This window comes from Cetorhinus maximus, chromosome 16 (assembly GCF_964194155.1).
Source record: "Cetorhinus maximus chromosome 16, sCetMax3.hap1.1, whole genome shotgun sequence".
NCBI classification, from domain to species: domain Eukaryota; kingdom Metazoa; phylum Chordata; class Chondrichthyes; order Lamniformes; family Cetorhinidae; genus Cetorhinus; species Cetorhinus maximus.
The window spans coordinates 70537441-70556362 of NC_135894.1; the positions used below are offsets into that span (position 1 = coordinate 70537441).

Here is an 18922-nt window from a genome sequence, read left to right on the forward strand (position 1 = left end):
CCCATCTACAAAAAACATCCACTCCCTCCACCACCGATGCACAGTGGCAGCAGTGTGCACCATCTACAAGATGCATTGCAGGAACTCACCAAGCCTCCTGAGACGGCACCTTCCAAACCCATGACCGCTACCATCTAGAAGGATATTCAGTTGCTCCCTGGGTATAAGAAGACAGCACACACATGGGAACACCATCACCTGTAAGTTCCCCTCCAAGCCACAGACCATCCTGATTTGGAAATATATTGCCGTTCCTTCACTGTTGCTAGGTCTCAATTCTGGAACTCTCATTCTAACAGCACTGTGGGTGGACCTACACCACATGGACTGCAGCAGTTCAAGAAGGCAGCTCACCACCACCTTCTCAAGGGCAATGAGGGATGGGCAATAAATGCTGGCCTAGCCAGCAACGCTCACATCCCATGAAAGAATTAAAGAAAAGTAAAATACACATTGAACAGGTATTCTGCCAGGGTTTTGCTGACTTCATCATTGAATTAGCTCTCATTCAATGGGTGACTGTCCTACCAGCTTATTTTAATTTTCCCAGCAAAGTTGCTGGAACATCATACAACCTCATTTAAAGGTCTTAATAAGCATCATATTTTTCAGTAAGGAATTTATAACTGATTTCACTCCCCTTTTTAGATTGTAGAAAATAGAATAGAACTTTAAAAAACCCTGCTACTTTAATAACCCCCCAGTTTTTTCTGTCAATTTTAATGTCCATCTCTATTGTCATCAAATAGCAACAAAAAATATCTCCCAGAGGCATCTCATACTTTTTGAAGGCTACAATTGGGGCAAATTATCCTGCAATTTGCTAAAATGAAATAGTTATAGGGGAAAAATCATAAGTGGTTCTGCAGATCACTTCTCTTGCCAGGAGTAAAGTCAGTTTCTGATTACCATAACAGTTAGCCTTAGTTAGACAGCACAAGTCAAATGGGCATTTTCTAACATTGGAGTCTTAATTGAAGTGCCTGAGAGCTGAATGCTTGCTGACTATAAGAACAGCTGCAACTGTAAGCAATTTATCTTATAGATTCAATAGAGGTTTCCCCATATTCAGTGTGTAAGAAGGCAGGCTAACATATCAGATATTGTCTTTTTTTTCAGCCACTGGTGTTTCCTCAGGAAGAGCTATCTGTTTCCAAACTACCTCCTGTAATGCGTCAATGGTTTACTTGTAATTCTGTGTAATTAACTGTGTTGCTCTGTGTAATTATTCCCTTGAGTTTCTGGATCCAAAAAGCTACCTCATGGTAGCTTCAGGGTTTAGGGAATTGCCTCACAGAAAGGACATGCTGATTATGTAAGAACGTCTGGTTGTGTTCAGCTTATCTTACAATCAGTGAGCACTCTGCCCTTTCAACAGTTGCCCTGAGCTGCTAATGTGCTGGCTAGCGGTCACAATAACCAAATGGGCACTCCCTTTTACTATGAGCTGGCCTGAGAGAGGAGGAACATCTGTGTTTCAAAGCATGCTGCTAATTTAAAGTGCTAGTGAGTGGAAAGCTTGATCAGAAGTGTGTGTGTGTTCATGTGTATATATATACATATATATATATATATACACACACAATATATGAAAAACACTACTAGCCATTCAATTGCAATTGTTTATTTGATATTCTGAGTTTATTATATCGGAAGGTTAAAGAATTGGAATTAGACAATAAAATGTACTTCCCTTCTCTTGTTACATTCTACACCACATGTTTTTTTAAAAATTCATTCATCGGATGTGGGCATCACTGGCTAGGTCAGCATTTTTGGCTTATCCCCAATTGCCCTTGTTCAGGGCGCATTTTAAGAGTCAACCACATTGCTGTGGGTCTGGTAAGGATGGCAGATTTCCTTCCCTAAAGGACATTAGTGAACCAGATGGGTTTTTACAACAATTGACAATGGTTTCATGGTCATCATCATTCATATTTTTTTGATCGAATTTAAATTTCATCATCTGTGTGGTGGGATTTGAACCCAGAGCATTACCCCAGGAATCTAGTGACAATACTACTAATGCCACTGCCTCCCCTGGTTTATTCTTATTACTCACGGAACTGACATAGCAAGCTACTGAGCTCTGGAAATAATTGCTGCTGGGAGGCCAAACATCACCTTCACTGGGCAACCAAAAATTACACCATTACCTCTGGAGTACCCCAAGGACGAACCTTCGCCCACTCCTATTTTTCACCTATATGCTTCCAAGGCATATGATGTTAGGTACTTTTTACCAGGTCTTGCATCTCCCCATGGCACTATTGTACTTTTTATTTGCTGCCAGAAAGAGTTGGGGACAGTAAGTGAATGGGTGTTGTAAAAGTAAGTGGAGGTGTATAAAGCATTTGAATAATATGTACCTGCTGAGAAGAATCAAGGATGAGGATGGGCAGGTGGTGAGTGTAGAGAGAAGTGAGGAAGGAGTGCTGGGAGAAGTTGCTGATTGTGTAAATGCTAGGATGTGAGAAGAGGAATGGTGTCAGTATGTAAAGTGAAGAGAGCAGAGGAAGAATGTATTTGGAATGAGAGGTGTTGCAGTGAATTCTTGTAATTGTTGAATGATGTTGATGGAACAGGCAGAATTATTGAGAAAGGTGGAGGAGGGAGTGAAAGGAGTGTTGTTGAGTGGGATGGAGTGATGAAGAATTGTACTCAACCTTGCTGGTGTTATTTAAACTTAATTACCATCTTCCTACACTGAAGCTAGGACCTAAGGGTGATGGGTGTTAGCACTGGACTCTGAGCCACCTCTGTGCAGGCCTACCAAAATTGTCAATATGCTTCTGCTCCTGTGGGGGCTGGAAAACTATGTCTCTCCTTACCCAGACCACCTCCAGCAGGACCACCGGCAAGGTATCCATAAACCTGGCAGCAGCCCTGCAACTTACTACTGCCAAAATAATTGTTCCCACTGTAGTAATTATGGTTTTATGTAATGTGTAGTATACCTTTGAGAATGATGTTATAACGGAAGATCACATGGTCTTATGTAACCAATAGAGGAGTAGTGCGGGCTACCTCGGTAGTTAGTAGTCAGAAGTATGGAGACAGGGTTTGAGTTGGAAGCACACAGTGTAGCTGCTGAGTACCTCTGTAAATTAACAGATGTATTTCGCCTAAGTTCTGTCCGCTGATCAACTCTGGCAATTGTACAACTTGGCCATCCCAAAACATGCGTGCAACCGGGATCTATAAGTCTCAACAAGCTGGTGACCAGGATCCAACAAAACTGGTGACAAGAAAAAAGCAAAGATACAATAAACTGCCTTTGAGAATAAAACAAATTAACGAAAGAAATCAAAAGAAACGAAATCGGGCTGTACTTCGCACAATAATTGTAAGTAGAATTTCCATCCTTTTGTCGAAGCAATCTCCTCACAGTACGCTGCAATTCGGAAGAATTGATCCTTTTGATCCAGTCATGGACGATTGGTCACATTATATTGAATGCCTCGTGTTCTTTTTCCAAGCTAACAACATTACGGAGGTTGAGAAGAGGCGAGTGATCCTCTTATCCACGTAAGGCCCATGGATTGATTCGAAGTTTGATGGCACCCAGTACCCCAGATTTGAAAAGTTTTGATGAATTGGTGGACCTCTTAAAGGGCCATTACCAGCCAAAGCCCTCGATAATGATGCAACGGTTCAAATTTAACTCAAGAATTAGAGCCCCGGGGGAGACAGTTGCTTATTATGTGGCAAGGTTGACAGTTAACAGAAGATTGTGAGTTTGGTACATCTTTAACTAACATACTCAGAGATCGTTTAGTGTGCGAGTGTGCAGTGTGAATTCAGACATGATTCAGAAGAGATTACTGTCTGAAACAAATGTGGATTTTAAGAAGGCACTAGAAATAGCACTGGACATGGGAAAGCACTGTAAGGGATTCAAAAGCCATACAGGGAGTGCAAAGTCTTCCATGTTGGGGGGGAAGCCCCAGCCAAAAAGGGCGTAAAAATGCAAGACTCAGCTGAGAAGCGGAAAACAGCCACCGCTAGCAGGCAAATAAAAAGAAATGACTTAGCAGGGGAAAAAAAGGAATAATTGCAACAGAAGTGGAAACAGACAACCGTATAATGAATGTTTTATTGTCATTGAAATGGACACCTAATGAGACAATGCAAGTAAAGAATCAGGCAGACTTTCAAACAAATGAAAAATCCCCGTGAGATCTACAATATAGAAGAGCCTGAAGCAATAAAATCAGATATTTATTGTTATTTAATTTGAAGGTTGGAAAAACGGAACCAATATGTGCAACAGTGAAGGTAAATGGCAGACTTATCAGAATGGAAGTGGACACAGGAGCTTCCACTACACTGACTAGTGAACACACCTTCAAATATCTGAATTATGGTAAATATAAATCAAATTTGGAAGAAACTGATGCCAAGTTAAAAACTTACATGGGTTAAGACATCCAAGTCAAAGGCATGAGCAGAGTTACTGTCCATTACAGAAGCCAATCAGCAAACTTAACAGTGTTGAAAGTGAGAGGCAGAGGACCAAGCCTAATAGGATGAAACTGCTGAGGGAAATCAACCTTGATTTGTCACAGAGATTCCAAAAGGGAGCTGAAAATGTTCCTGTTTTGGAAAAGGAGTGTGTAAAGTCTCAACAACCTAAGAAACGCAGGATGTTTCAAGCAAAAAGAACTAGGAGAGACCATCCAGAGGGACAGAGTCCGAGTCTAGGTGAACAGCCTCTAAGAAAAGTAAAAACCTGCCAAAAGACCTTCACACACTATTAGTTTCCCTTCTGTCTAAGTATGTACCTCTGGAAAAGTATGAATAGAAACAGAAAGAGTTCTGCACCTCCCTAAGTAAAATGAAGAATGAATTGGCAGAAAAGACACAACAATGCTTAATTTTCCAGGAGGCAGTACACCAATGCAAAAGAGATGGAAGAGCTGAAGAGACAGCTGCATGATGCTAAAGAGGCTTTGGAGACAAAAGATGCAGAATTTTTCATGGATGCAGCCAAATGATGACATTCCAGGAAACTCAACTACTGAGTTCACTCAAGAAGCAGCTGGGAGTAGTGTGGCCAATATGGAAGTCGAAAAGAAGACCGAGAATAAAGTCAGTGTCAGAAAGAAGAAAGCTTATCGAAAGAAGACAGAAACACAAATAATACCATTGATCCTGCCTGCATTCAAGTATACTTTTGTCCATAGGCCTGGAAATCAAATTGCAAACATTATTGTACAGAGTCATTTGCCCTTACAAGGAAAAGATGAGGATGTCCAAGTTCCACAAGAACTAGTTTTGTTGATGAATTTCTTAGATTCACCTCCGGTATGTGCTAGACAGACCAGACACTGGACAAGTCGAAACCCAGTCTTATCCAAAGTATGAAAAGAAGTGCTTTGTGGTTGGTCACAAGAGCATGTGTTTGATGAAATTACACCGTATTTAAACAGAAGACATGAAATAACCAGCCAGGATGGTATATTATTGTGGGGAGCATGAGTGATTGTTCCTCCAAAAGGAAGAAAGCCATTGTTGATTGAACTACATAGTGCACATCCAGGAATTACCCGAATGAAGACCATAACACGCAGCTCTCTATGGTGGCCTGGGATGGATGGAGAAATACAGAGTTTAGTGAAGAATTAGGTACAGTGTCAGCAATTGCAGAAGTTACCTTCAACAGCTCCGTTACACCCTTGGGAATGGCCAGGAAGCCCATGGGTACAATTACACATTGATTATGTGGAACCTTTCATTGTTGATACCCACTCAAAATGGATGGACCTATGAGATGAAGTCACCAACACCTTCTGCTACAATTGAGAAGCTACGTCAAAGTTTTGCCATTCACAGACTACCAGAAGCAGTCGTTTCTGATAATGGCACGGCATTTACGAGTGCTAAGTCTCAGCGGTTTGTCAGCCTCAACAGTATCACTCATGTAGAAACTTCACCGTACCACCCTGCTTCAAATAGACTGGCTGAAAGAGCGGTCAAACATTCAAGGCTGGCAGGAAGAAATCAAATGGAGATTCCACAGCAACCAAGCTAGCATGCTTTTCCATTATAGGACCACCCCTCACACAACAACAGGTCTCACACCTGCAGAATTATTGTTGAAACACCACCTCAGGACGAGATTGAGCTTAATAATGCTGAATTTAGGGAGGAAGTGGAAAGGAGTCAGGGAAGTCAGAAAACTAGACATGACTGGCATAGTCATGACAGAAAGTTTACCGTAGGAGAGACGGTTTATGTGAAGAACTTTGGAGAAGGACCAAAGTGGATACCGGGTGAAATAAGTGCAGTGACTGGACCTCTATCTTACCATGTGAAGGTGGAAGGCCGGGTCATACGGAGACATGTGGATCATCTAAGGAAGAAACAAATCCCCAAGAAATGATTCCACCACTGCTCATGACCGAGTCAATGTTTCCTGTTGAAAGAACTCAACCTTGTCCACAGGTGTCAGATGTGTCTGTTGTACCTGCAAGAGTTGAGGAAACAGATTTGCAGGTGCCCACCAAAGAACCCGATATTCAGACAACTCCAGGAAAGGAGGTTCCTGACAAAGCATCTGAAGTTGTAGAGCTGAGACATTCTACACACATTTGGAAACTCCCAGAAAGACTGAATTTGCAAATTACTTACCTGTGTAAATAATTTGCTATTTTTAGAAACTTGTACTTGTAAATGTAAAATGTGTTTCCAAATAAAGGGGGAGGGTTGTGTTAATTATGGTTTTATGTAAGGTGCAATATACCTTTAAGAACGATGTTATAAAGGAAGATCTCATGATCTTATGTAACCAATAGAGGAGTAGTGTGGGCTACCTCAGTAATCAGTCTGAGTTAGTACGGAGAAGTATGGAGACAGGGTTTGAGTTGGAAGCACACTGCTGAGTAAGCTTTGTAAATAAACAGAATGTGTTCCACCTAAGAACTGTCTGCTGGTCAACTCTGCCTATTGTACCAACTCGGCCATCCCAAAACAATCGTGCAACCCGGATCATAAGTTCCAACAAGCTGGTGACCAGGATCCAACGCCCACCTTGTTCCAATGAAATCTTTCAGAACAGGATGCAACCTTGTTTTTAAGAAATACATTCCTGCTTGAAATAGGCTTAAAGAGGCCTGCTTAAAATTGCACAAGAGAAAATGGGCGGGTTCCCCATTTCCTGATCTGATCAGGTGGGCAATCTGTCAATCATATTAAAATGAAGCCCAAAAGTTAAAATCGTCTGGGCAGCACATTGGCAATATCATGTGGGAATTGCTGCTCAACCGACCCACCCAATTCCTGCCCTACGTCAAACTCAGAACTATTATTACAATAGTGATAAGCTGTTCCTTATGTTGCAGAAAGTCATTCCTGTGACATTAGTGTTTAGACAACCTCATGACACATGAACTGAAATTTAATCTGGATTTGTGAGTGGGCTGAAGGCCAAAAAAATGACAATTTTCTCCACTCTACTCTTGTTTCTGATACAAACTTTTAGCTTCTAAGAAGTGTCTTGATTTAAAGGAATTTTAATAAATTAGACCATGCTTAATCACCTTGTTTAGATATTAATTTACATGGGAACAGTTGCGACTATTCAGCTTTTACTGCACAAAGGACTAAGTAAAAATAACTTGTTTTCAAAATGCATGCATTGAAGTCAAATTTAAATATAAGGAAAAATACTTAATTTCTTTATTATTAGTGATAACATGAAATCACGGGCTTTAAAGAATGTGGTAATATAACAAGATACCCAAACAGCTTAATAGAGTTAATAGTATTCATCTTCTGATTTCTTCCATAGATTCTGTGGAGACCAGAAGCCATTTCCTTTTTACAGTAATAGTTCCAGTTTACAAATATACTTTCATTCCAGTAAAATATACACACAAAGTTTTGCTGCTGACTACATAGCCACTGATGGTAAGAATCAAAGCTTTGAATCTTTTTCATTTGTTAGATCTACGGGCTATCATCAATCACAGAGCTTAATGTAAATATACAATATACTTAAAATTATTACAATTGAAGATCAAATTAAAAAAGCATTTAGCTGATTTGAAATGAGAAAAGTTCTCCAGAATCTGCTGTTGGTTTATGTTTAGTACTGGAATAGCTGGCGTAGAAAAATGGAATTGGAATGTATTCTGTCACACAGCTACCCATTTTAATGTCTGCTGGATTTCTAGCTGAGAGTGATGGATGATATTTATACATCTGTTGCATAAGGGTGACATACTGAACTGATAATCAAAGGATGGAAATAAGTCATTCTGTGTATTTCCTGTCATTTGACCTTCAGCAAAATTGAATGCCACGGAGGCCTGTTTGTCTTTGGCAAACAAAACTTTACCTTTTTTTAAAGACATTTTCCCTATAAATAAGACCAGACAACAGACCTAATACAGTGATACTGGGAGAGGGTGGCAGTTTTGGGGAGGAAGGGAGGAGGTAAGTGGATGAGGTATAGTGGTTGAGAAATGGGAAGTATGAATTTCCTGGATGTCCTGGCAAATTAAACATGTAGAGATTGGTTGGGGGGGCCAAAGAGTTAGGGGTAGGAGGAGTTTTGGGTCTCAGGGGTCTGAATGCAGGGAGGGATCCAATTGTGAATGGGGGGCGGGGGGGCGCTAGGTTCCAATCTTGGTGATCTAATCCCATGGACTGGGATGCAGTTCTGCAATGGCACTTGTAGGATCTGACAGTTCTTGCCCCCCTTCAGCTGCTGTGTTTCATGAGTCCTGGGAAATCCAACCTGTAGCCATTAAACTTTAAAGCTAAAATCTGAATCGCCCAGACACATAAAATATTTAAGTTGGCAACATCCCTCTGGAGAACAGGTTAGAATTCTAATTTGATGCGGGTGTGCTGGTTAATTCACTCCCACTCTGCCCTCTCTGTCCTTGGTCTCTTACCCTTTTCCTGTGAAGCTCAACGGAAGCTTGAGGAACAGCATCTCATCTTTCAATTAGGCACTCTACAACCTAAGCTCAACACTGAGTTCAACAACTTCGGATCCTAATCATGGCTCTCATCTTTCTTCAGACAGCAGCTGTTGGTAATTTGCAAGGAATTTGCAATGAGGTGTAGGAATTAGTTATAATGGGGGACTTTAGATGTAATGGTGTAAAGGGCAGAGAGGGGCAAGAGTTTCTAAAGTATGTTCAGGAGAATTTTCTACATCAGTATGTTTCCAGTCCAATTAGGAAGGAGGCATTTTTTAAAAAATTATATGTTCATGGAATTTGGGCATCGCTGGCTAGGCCAGCATTTATTGCCCATCCCTTGGGAAGGTGGTGGTGAGCTGCCTTCTAGAACTGCTGCAGTCCATGTGGTGTAGGTACACCCACAGTGCTATAAATAATATAAAATAAAAACAAAAAAATTGGAAAAACTCAGCAGGTCTGACAGCATCTGTGGAGAGAGAAAAACAGAGTTAACGTTTTGAGCCCATATGACTTCTTCAGAGCTAAAGAGAAGTAGAAATATGTTGGATTTTATACTGTTTAAGAGGGGTGGAGGAAGTGGAGCAAAATAAAAGGTCATGGATAGATGGGAGCTCAGGACAAATTTGACAAAGACATAGGACAAAGGGAGTGTTAATGGTAGTGTTAAAGACTAAAGAAGGTGCTAATAGTGGCATAAAGGTAAGATAGCAGAATGTGTTAATAGCAGAACAAGGGTTAGCGCTCTGTGAAAGCAAAACATAAGAACAATGGCCCTGTGGGGTGGTGGGAAGGTTGGGGAAAAATAAACAAATAAATAAATTCAATTAAAAAAGGGTAAAAATGAAGGAGAGAGTTTAATTTTCTGAAGTTGTCAAACTCAATGCTAAGTCTGGGAGGCTGTAAAGTGCCTAAGTGGAAAATGAGGTGCTGTTCCTCCAGCTTGCATTGGGCTGCACTGGAACATTGCAGCAGGCCAAGGACAGACATGTGGGCATGAGAGCAAGGTGGTGAGTTGAAATGGCAAGTGACAGGAAGGTCTGGGTCATGCTTGTGGACTGAGTGAGGATGTTCTGCAAAGTGGTCACCCAGTCTGCATTTAGTCTCCCCAGTGTAGAGGAGACTGCATGCAAGCAGCGAATACAGTAGACTAAGTTGAAGGAGGTGCAAATGAAGCACTGCTTCACCTGAAAAGAGTGTTTGAGGCCTTGGACGGTGAGCAGGGAGGAGATAATGGAGCAGGTGTTGCACCTTCTGTGATTGCATAGGAAAGTGCTGTGAGAAGGGGATAAGGAGTTGGGGGTGATGGAGGAATGGACTAGAGTGTTACGGAGGGAATGGTCCCTATGGAATGCTGCTGAGTGGGGGGAGGTGAGGGGAAGATGCGTTGGGCGGGGGGCATCACGCTGGAGTTGGTGGAAATGGTGGAGGACGATCCTTTGAATGCGGAGGCTGGTGGGGTGAAAAGTGAGGACAAGGGGGATCCTGTCATGGTTGTGGGAGGGAGGGAGGGAAAGGGATGAGTGCAGAGGTGTGGGAGATGGGTCAGACATGTTTGAAGCCCCTGTCAACCACAGTGGGGGTGAACCCTCGGGCTAAGGAAGTAGGAAGACATGTCAGGAGCGTCGTTTTGGGAGGTAGCATCAATGAAACAGATGCGATGGAGGTGGATGACCTGGGAGAATGGGATGGAGTCCTTACAGGAAGCAGGGTGTGAGGAGATGTAATCGAGGTAGCTGGGGGAATCGGTGGACTTGTAATGAATATTGGTAGACAGTCTATCACCAGAAATGGAGACAGAGAAGTCAAGGAAGGGAAGGGAAGTGTCAGAGATCGACCATGTGAAGGAGAGAGGGGTGAAAATTGGAAGCAAATTTGGTAAATTTTTCCAGGTCCAGACAAGAGCATGAAGCGGCACCGATACAGTCACTGATGTACCAGAAAAAGTTGTGGGAGGGGGCCTGAGTAGGACTGGAACAAGGAATTTTCCATATACCCCAGAAAAAGACAAGCATAACTGGGGCCCATGTGGGTACCCATAAAAAGGTTTAGATAATATCACCACAGGCATCACCTCTTTGTCCTTTCGTCTATGACATCTTTTGGCAATCTCCACCTATCACTGGCCCTCTATCCAGCTCTACCTGTCCCACCCCCCTTAAACCAGCTTATATTTCACCTCTCTTCTATTTTTCCTTAGTTCTGTTGAAGAGTCATACGGACTCGAAACGTTAACTGTGTTCCTCTCCGCAGATGCTGTCAGACCTGCTGAGTTTTTCCAGGTATTTTTATTTTTGTTTTGGATTCCCAGCATCCACAGTTTTTTGCTTTTAGCATAGATAAGAAATTGGCTGAGTGACAGGAAACAGAGTAGCAATGAACACTTGTATTTCAGACTGGAGACAGTATACAGTGGGATTCCCCAGGGGTCAGTGATAGGACCCCTGCTTTTCCTGACGTATATTAGGGACCTAGACTTGGGTGTACAAGGCACAATTTCAAAATTTGCAGATGACAAAAAACTTGGAAGTATTGTAAATTGTGAGGAGGATAGTGATAAGCTTCAGAATGATATAGACAGGCTGGTGGAATGAACAGTCAAGTGCCAAATAAAATTTAAAATGGAGAAATGTGAAATAATTCACTTTGGTTGGAAGAATGAGGTGAGGCAATATAAAATTCAGATTACAGTTCTAAAGGGGTTGCAGGAGCAGAGGGCCCTGGGGGTATATGTGCACAAATCATTGAGGGTGGCAGGACAGGTTAGAAAGCGGTTAATAAAGCATACGAGATCCTGGGCTTTATAAATCGGGCTGCTAAAGTAAGTACATAGAGTACTAAAGTAAGAAAGTTATGATAAACCCCTCTACAAAACACTGGTTTTGTGTCAACTGGAGTCCAGTTCTGGGCACCACAATTTAGGAAGGATGTGAAGGCATTAAAAAGGTGGAAAAAAGATTCATGAGAATGGTTCGAGATGAGGGACTTCATTTACCTGGATAAATCAGAGAAGCTGGTGCTTTTTTCTTGGAGAAGATTGAGGAGATTTGATTGAACTGTTCAGAATCATAAAGTCTAGACAGAGTAAATAGGGAGAAACTATTCCTATTGGCAGAAGGATTAAGAACCAGAGGGCACCAATTTAAGGTGATTGTAAAACGAAGCAAGGCAACATGAGGAAACCGCTTTTTTATGCAGCAAGTAGTTAGGATATGGAATGCACTTCCAGAGAGTGTGGTGAAAGCTGATTCAATGGTGGCTTTCAGAAGAGCAATGGACAATTATCTGGAGAAAAAAATTGCAGAGCTGGGGAGAATAAGGTGAGGGACTGGGATCCTGTGTTCTTGTTTTGGTTTAACAGAGCGTCAATCCAATAGAGGCTACTGGAAACTGTAATGCTAGCCCAGAACACGATGGGCAAAATTTTGCCCTTGATGGGCAGGCGGGCCCCACCGGCTCGGCGGCAGGCAGGCAGCCGATTGCCGCCACCGAAACAGGCCCTGCCGCCATTTGAATTGGCCCGCCTAGCGGGCCGCCCGAAGGGAAGCGCTATGTGCTTCCTGTGCGGGGGGTGGGGGGGGGAATTCCCCAACTGTCAGAGTGCGCTCTTTTGTGCATGCGCGCGAAAGAGCGCAGATCTCCCTGAGGCAAAGTGCTGCCTCAGGGAGATCGCTGAAAGGCTGGCAAATATAAAAACAGAACAATAAAAAATTCATTAACATGTCCCCTTCATGTGAAAATGTCACACGAGATGGGACATGTTAATGAAGTAAATGAAAACTTTATTAAACGTTTTTAAAACCATTATCAAACCTCATCCCGCCACTGGATAAGGTTTGTAAAAAAAATCACCTACCCGCCTGCCCGTTGCGCCCGTGCGCCGAGCCAAAGTTCACACAGGCCCCTCAAAATCGTCAACGATTGGCAAGTTAAGGGCCTTAACAAGGCCTTTAATTAATAGCGGGCGCGCGTCCCACTGCATAGCGCGCCTGCCAACCGAAATATCGTGATGCCACGCGCTGACGTCGGGACACTCGCGCGACGTCAGCACGCAACGTTTTAAGTGCTGGCGTGCGGGCTCTGCCACCCACACACCAGCCAGAAGATTCTGCCCGATGTTTCTGAGTCCCAGTGGAGTTTTCTGCCATTTCACTGGATTCCAGCTGAGAGCCAAATTATGTTTTTCTCCCCAGAAGTTGCTTACTCTGTTCAGCCAAATTGATTTCAGATTGGAGGCTCCATATCTTAGATGACATGTTAAATTGGTGCTTGTTTTCCTATGAAGACCAGTATAAAAGATCAAATATTATTTGTGGAAGAGTAAGGAGTTCTCCTAATGCCCTTTTCAATATTCTTCCCTAAAACAACACCAAAATCAGATGTATTAACCAATTATCCCATTTGCTATTTGTGGGAACTTGCTGTTCACCAATTGATTGTCACAATGGCCTTTGTAACAACAGTGGATACTAAATACTTTGAGATATCAATAGGATATAGTAAACTACTAGGTAACTGCAAGCTCTTCCTTATTGAGGTGGAATGCGCCAAGCCAATCGAATGTTGACTGGCACCAATATTAGCACTCAAATCCATGTACATATCATTCTCATTTTCACCATAATCATATCAATTTAAAACCAACTGAAACATATCAGAGTTTCTATTTTGTACAGACCTACTAACTACTAGGGGAATAATGATCTTGTAAAATCCTCCATCTTAAAATCTGTTTGTTTATTTTCCAGGCAGGTAACCGTACACGCACCAAGTTCCACTCATGAAACAAATGGATTAGGACATTTCTACCCATATATCCAGCCTTTACCATACGAATAATGTCGTCATAGATCTACATGCAAGTTTCAAAGCATCTCTGCATGCAAGACCAATGTTGAGTGTGTGTACTGTGCAAAGGGAAATGTTTCCATCTCAGTTAGCACCCTAGCACTATTTTCTTCAAACCTTGCTCCTAACATCTACTAAGGCAGCTGTCGGGACACATGTGATCTTTACAGTTGTTCTCTTGTTAAGCTGCCAAGTATATCAATGAAAAAAAATATTTTTAAGAACAGTGAGGGTCACTGATTATTACCATGGTTTTTAGGTTTCCTATTTTTTTGGATATTCAATAAGAAATGTCATTCCTGATCCAATATGTGCTTTTAAACCCAACTCATTTAATGCTAACAAATGCTTAAGTTTCAACTCCTGTATTCCTCATAAGACCATAAGACATAGGAGTAGAAGTAGGCCATTTGACCCATCGAGTCTGCTCTGCCATTCAATGAGATCATGGCTGATCTGATAATACTCAACTCCACTTTCTTGCCTTTTCCCCATAATCCTTGATTCCCTTACTAATTAAAAATATGTCTATCTGCACCTTGAATATACTTAACGACCCAGCTTCTACAGCTCTCCTTGGTAAAGGATTCCACAGGTTCACTACCCTCTGAGAGAAGAAATTCCTCCTCATCTCTGTCTTAAATGGGTGACCCCATACTCTGAGATTATGCCCTCTGGTCAGACTCTTCCACAAGGGGAAACAACCTCTCAGCATCTACCCTGTCAAGCCCCCTAAGAATCTTATATGTTTCAATAAGGTCGCCTCTCATTCTTCTAAACTCCAAAGAGTACAGGCCCAACCTACTCAATCTCTCCTCCATAAGAAAATCTCTCCATACCCAGAATCAACCTAGTAAACCTTCCCTGGACTGCCTCCAATGCCAGTATATCTTTCCTTAGATAAGGGGACCAAAACTGTTCACAGTATTCTAGGTATGGTCTAACTAGCGCCTTGTATAGTTTTAGCAAGACTTCCCTATTTTTATACTCCATTCCCTTTGAAATAAAGACCAACATTCCATTTGCCTTACCTATTGCCTGCTGAACTTGTTTGTTAGGTTCTCTCTAGGCTCTGACTCCACAGGATCTCAAACCACCCACCCAATACAAAAAAAGGAGTGACCATAGCAGCTACTTCATGATTATATATAAGTAGCAAAAAAGGTGCAATTTAACAGGAGCTTTCATAACCTTGTGTCACCCCAGAGTGTTTTCGAAGTGCAGTCACTGTCATAGTTTAGGAAATATAGCATAGTCCCTCTTCCACCACCCCTTGCCCTAGAAATATTCCACAGGATCATCAGTCATAAAAATGAAGGCCTTGAAATTCCTGGGCCAATGAGCATGGAATTTGGATGCACTGCTGTGGGAAGAGTGGAATTTTGGAACTGCGTGATCTTTCCCCTTTTCAGCAATTCAGCATTCCTGCCACTTTTGGGCAGGCGCATAATGTAGACAGAAATTAGTGAGTATAACATGATACCTCAAATGAAGAAGATAAATCAAATAACATATTTTCCTCATTTATGCCCTCAGTGAGACTGGACACAAGGGATACCTCTGTGTATTCCTGGCACCCAGTATTGCTAGGGTTGTGGGTGTGGGATTCAAAGGTTGATGGAGATAATGCAGTCAGTTGTTTTCTGGAGTACTGTGGACTGGTCACCTTTAATTGATTCTTCTTGTCCAAGATATTTTCTTTTGTCACAGAAGGAGCATACTGTTTACTTGCTTTATGAAACGTTTATACTATACAAATTATTAAAACACTAAATAGATTTTTGTTTATAATGTAATTTTTATAGATCTTATTTTTTATATATTTTGCTGACTTTTAATTTTGGAGCTTGTTAATTTTCTTTTGTGTTTTTCCCTGGTAATCTTATGATATTTTAATCAAAAATGTATATTTATAGAATATTCTGAATTGAAAGATCTATATTTTTTCATTAAATATTGTTTTACTAGTACTGTATTGTTTTAACTAACCGGGGGCAGACAACTTCACTGAAGTTAAGGCAGACATACTTGTTTTCAGAATAGACCTCTTGACCAATGAACCCCAAGGCTCAGCATCTGTCTCCAGCTGAGCAGAGCTTGGAGGGTCCTGTCTCTGTCCCTACCTCCAGCACCTGCTCCTGCTCACTTGTGATGTAACCCAGCTATCTGCCTTGAGGGCCGACCATGGAAGCTGTGCATGAGTCATGTGATGATGCTTGCTCAGTGTGTGACTTCCTCAGAGTGTGCGACTTCCACTGAGGACTCTTCAGCCTGATCCTGCATCATCTCCTGTGTTAGGATCTGTGAGGGATGAAAGACATGAATTAGAATTGACAAGGCAAAGGGTTCAAAGTTATCATTGTGCAGACGATCATATTTCAGTTACAAGTGACTCCAAGTTAGCATGAATCATTAAGATAAAAGCAAAAAACTGCGGATGCTGGAAATCCAAAACAAAAACAAAAATACCTGGAAAAACTCAGCAGGTCTGACAGCATCTGCGGAGAGGAACACAGTTAACGTTTCGAGTCCGTATGATTCTTCAACAGAACTAAGGAAAAATAGAAAAGAGGTGAAATATAAGCTGGTTTAAGGGGGCGGGGGGTGGGGGGGGAGGTGGGACAGGTACAGCTGGATAGAGGGCCAGTGATAGGTGGAGATAACCAAAAGATGTCATAGACCAAAGGACAAAGAGGTGTTGAAGCTGGTGATATTGTCTAAGGAATGTGATAATAAAGGTACAGATAGCCCTAGTGGGGGCGGGGTGGGGTGGGGGGGAAGGGATCGAAATAGGCTAAAAGGCAGAGATAAAACAATGAATGGAAATACATTTAAAAATAATGGAAATAGGTGGGAAAAGAAAAATCTATATAAATTATTGGAAAAAAGGGGGATTGGAAAGGGGGTGGGGATGGAGGACAGAGTTCATGATCTAAAGCTGTTGAACTCAATATTCAGTCCGGAAGGCTGTAAAGTGCGTAGTCGGAAGATGAGGTGCTGTTGCTCCAGTTTGCGTTGAGCTTCACTAGAACATTGCAGCAGGCCAAGGACGGACATGTGAGCATGAGAGCAGTGTGGAGTGTTGAAATGGCAAGCGACAGGGAGGTCTGGGTCATGCAAAACGGTCACCCAGTCTGCGTTTGGTCTCTCCAATGTAGAGGAAACCGCATTGGGAGCAACGAATGCAGTAGACTAAATTGAGGGAAGTGCAAGTGAAATGCTGCTTCACTTGAAAGGAGTGTTTGGGCCCTTGGACGGTGAGGAGAGGGGAAGTAAAGGGGCAGGTGTTGCACCTTCTGCGGGTGCATGGGAAGATGCCGTGGGAGGGGGTTGAGGTGTAGGGGGTGATGGAGGAGTGGACCAGGGTGTCCCGGAGGGAACGATCCCTGCGGAATGCCGCCAGGGTGGGTGAAGGGAAGATGTGTTTGGTGGTGGCATCATGCTGGAGTTGGCAGAAATGGCGGAGGATGACCCTTTGAATGCAGAGGCTGGTGGGGTGATAAGTGAGGACTAGAGGGACCCTATCATGTTTCTGAGAGGGAGAGGAAGGTGTGAGCATGAATCATTGCTGTGTACTATGTGATATCTAATTCTGTGACCAGGTATTTTGATGATCCCCTTCTCACCCCATCTCCAATAGCAACGGGCTCCGACAGTCTGCTGATTTCTAGTGTGTGGTCCTCCACTGTTGTCAGGGTGGCAATTACTGGAAGGCCATCCCTGCTTCCCTACCTCTCCCTAATGTTCTGAACTCTCTTCTCCTTCAAGGACTGAAAGCAAAGAGTTATGAATGTGAAAAATGGATTGTGATTAGAGGCACCGGGGGCAACATTTGTGGAGGGTGATTGTGTGGGATGTGTGTTGAGCTAGCAATAAGATGAGGGCGAGTTCAGATACGGATGCAAGGAGGTGCCTCAAGAGAAAGGAATAGCTAGAACAGTGAGTTGTGTTGATCTGAGGGGTGTTGAGCAGGAGAATGCTCAGGAAGTCAATGAAGGTGTTGGCACTTGAATGTGGCATGCCACTCACCTTTCCTGCTCTTGTGGTCAATGAACTTCTTTTGGTACTGTATTCATAAGGGACCACACTCCTGCTCACTTCTTCACCTGTTCCTGTCATGCCTGCTTCATTTCAGAGGCAAGCCTTTTCCTCCCGTCCCCTGGGAAGAACCTTTTATACCTCTTCAGGTGTTTATGGTCCTTACATTAAGACTTCCAGGTATAACTAAGAGAACCAGGGGACAGCCTTCCAAAATTAAGACACCATCATTTAAATTGCTGTCTCTGTCATGACAGTTGTAGCAGGTCATCCCCTGCCAGAATTCCTTTAAATTCCCAGGCTTGAAGAGTCAGGTGCGGGTTATGATCACACCCGCCTTCTCCGATCAGAAAACGCAGAAGCGAGATGCTAATACTGTGAAAAGGCCGTATCATTAACTTTCAGGGCCCTGACCAGGTGCCAGCCTCATCCATTGCAAGTAGATCCATCAGTTAAAATTCTTTCCATTGTCTCAATTACAGACAAGGCCATCTCTGACCACTTATATCTCTCATCACTCACTCCCTCTTCCAAACCATTTTCTTCTGCATCTCTCTTTAACTCTCTTCAGGAGGCCCCACGAAAATCCCCATCCTCAATGAAGGGGGAGGCCAGCACATCAGTGCCAAAGATAAGGCTGAGGTATTTGTAACAATCTTCAGCCAGAATTGCTGAGTGGATGATCCATCTCAGCCTCCTCTGGTGGTCCCCAGCATCACAGATGCCAGTCTTCAGCCAATTCGATTCACTCCACGTGATACCAAGAAATGGCTGAAGGCATTGGATACTGCAAAGGCTATGGGCCCTGACAATATTCCAGCAATAGTACTGAAGACTTGTGCTCCAGAACTTGCCACGCCCCTAACCAAGCTGTTCCAGTATAGCTACAACACTGGCATCTACCCTGCAATATGGAAAATTGCCCAGGTATTTCCTGTCTACAAAGAGCAGGACAAATCCAACCTGGCCAACTACCGTCACATCAGTCTACTCTTGATCATTAATAAAGTGATGAAAGGGATCATCAACAGCGCTATCAAGCGGCACTTGCTTAGCAATAACCTGCTCATTGATGCTCAGTTTGGGTTCCTGGTCACATTACA

At 42.7% G+C, this 18922-nt stretch overlaps 1 protein-coding gene across 1 annotated transcript in view; it reads left to right on the forward strand.

Moving 5' to 3' along the window:
• The window catches only part of LOC144691678 (suppressor of tumorigenicity 14 protein homolog), a 42516-nt gene extending 26765 nt beyond the window's left edge, over positions 1–15751 (forward strand). Inside the window, exons 7-8 of the mRNA XM_078560009.1 lie at positions 7793–7911; positions 13682–15751. Coding sequence (XP_078416135.1) covers positions 7793–7911; positions 13682–13689 — 127 coding nt within the window. The 3' untranslated portion in view covers positions 13690–15751. The remainder of the gene's footprint in view (positions 1–7792; positions 7912–13681) is intronic.
• The last annotated feature ends 3171 nt before the right edge of the window (positions 15752–18922 follow it).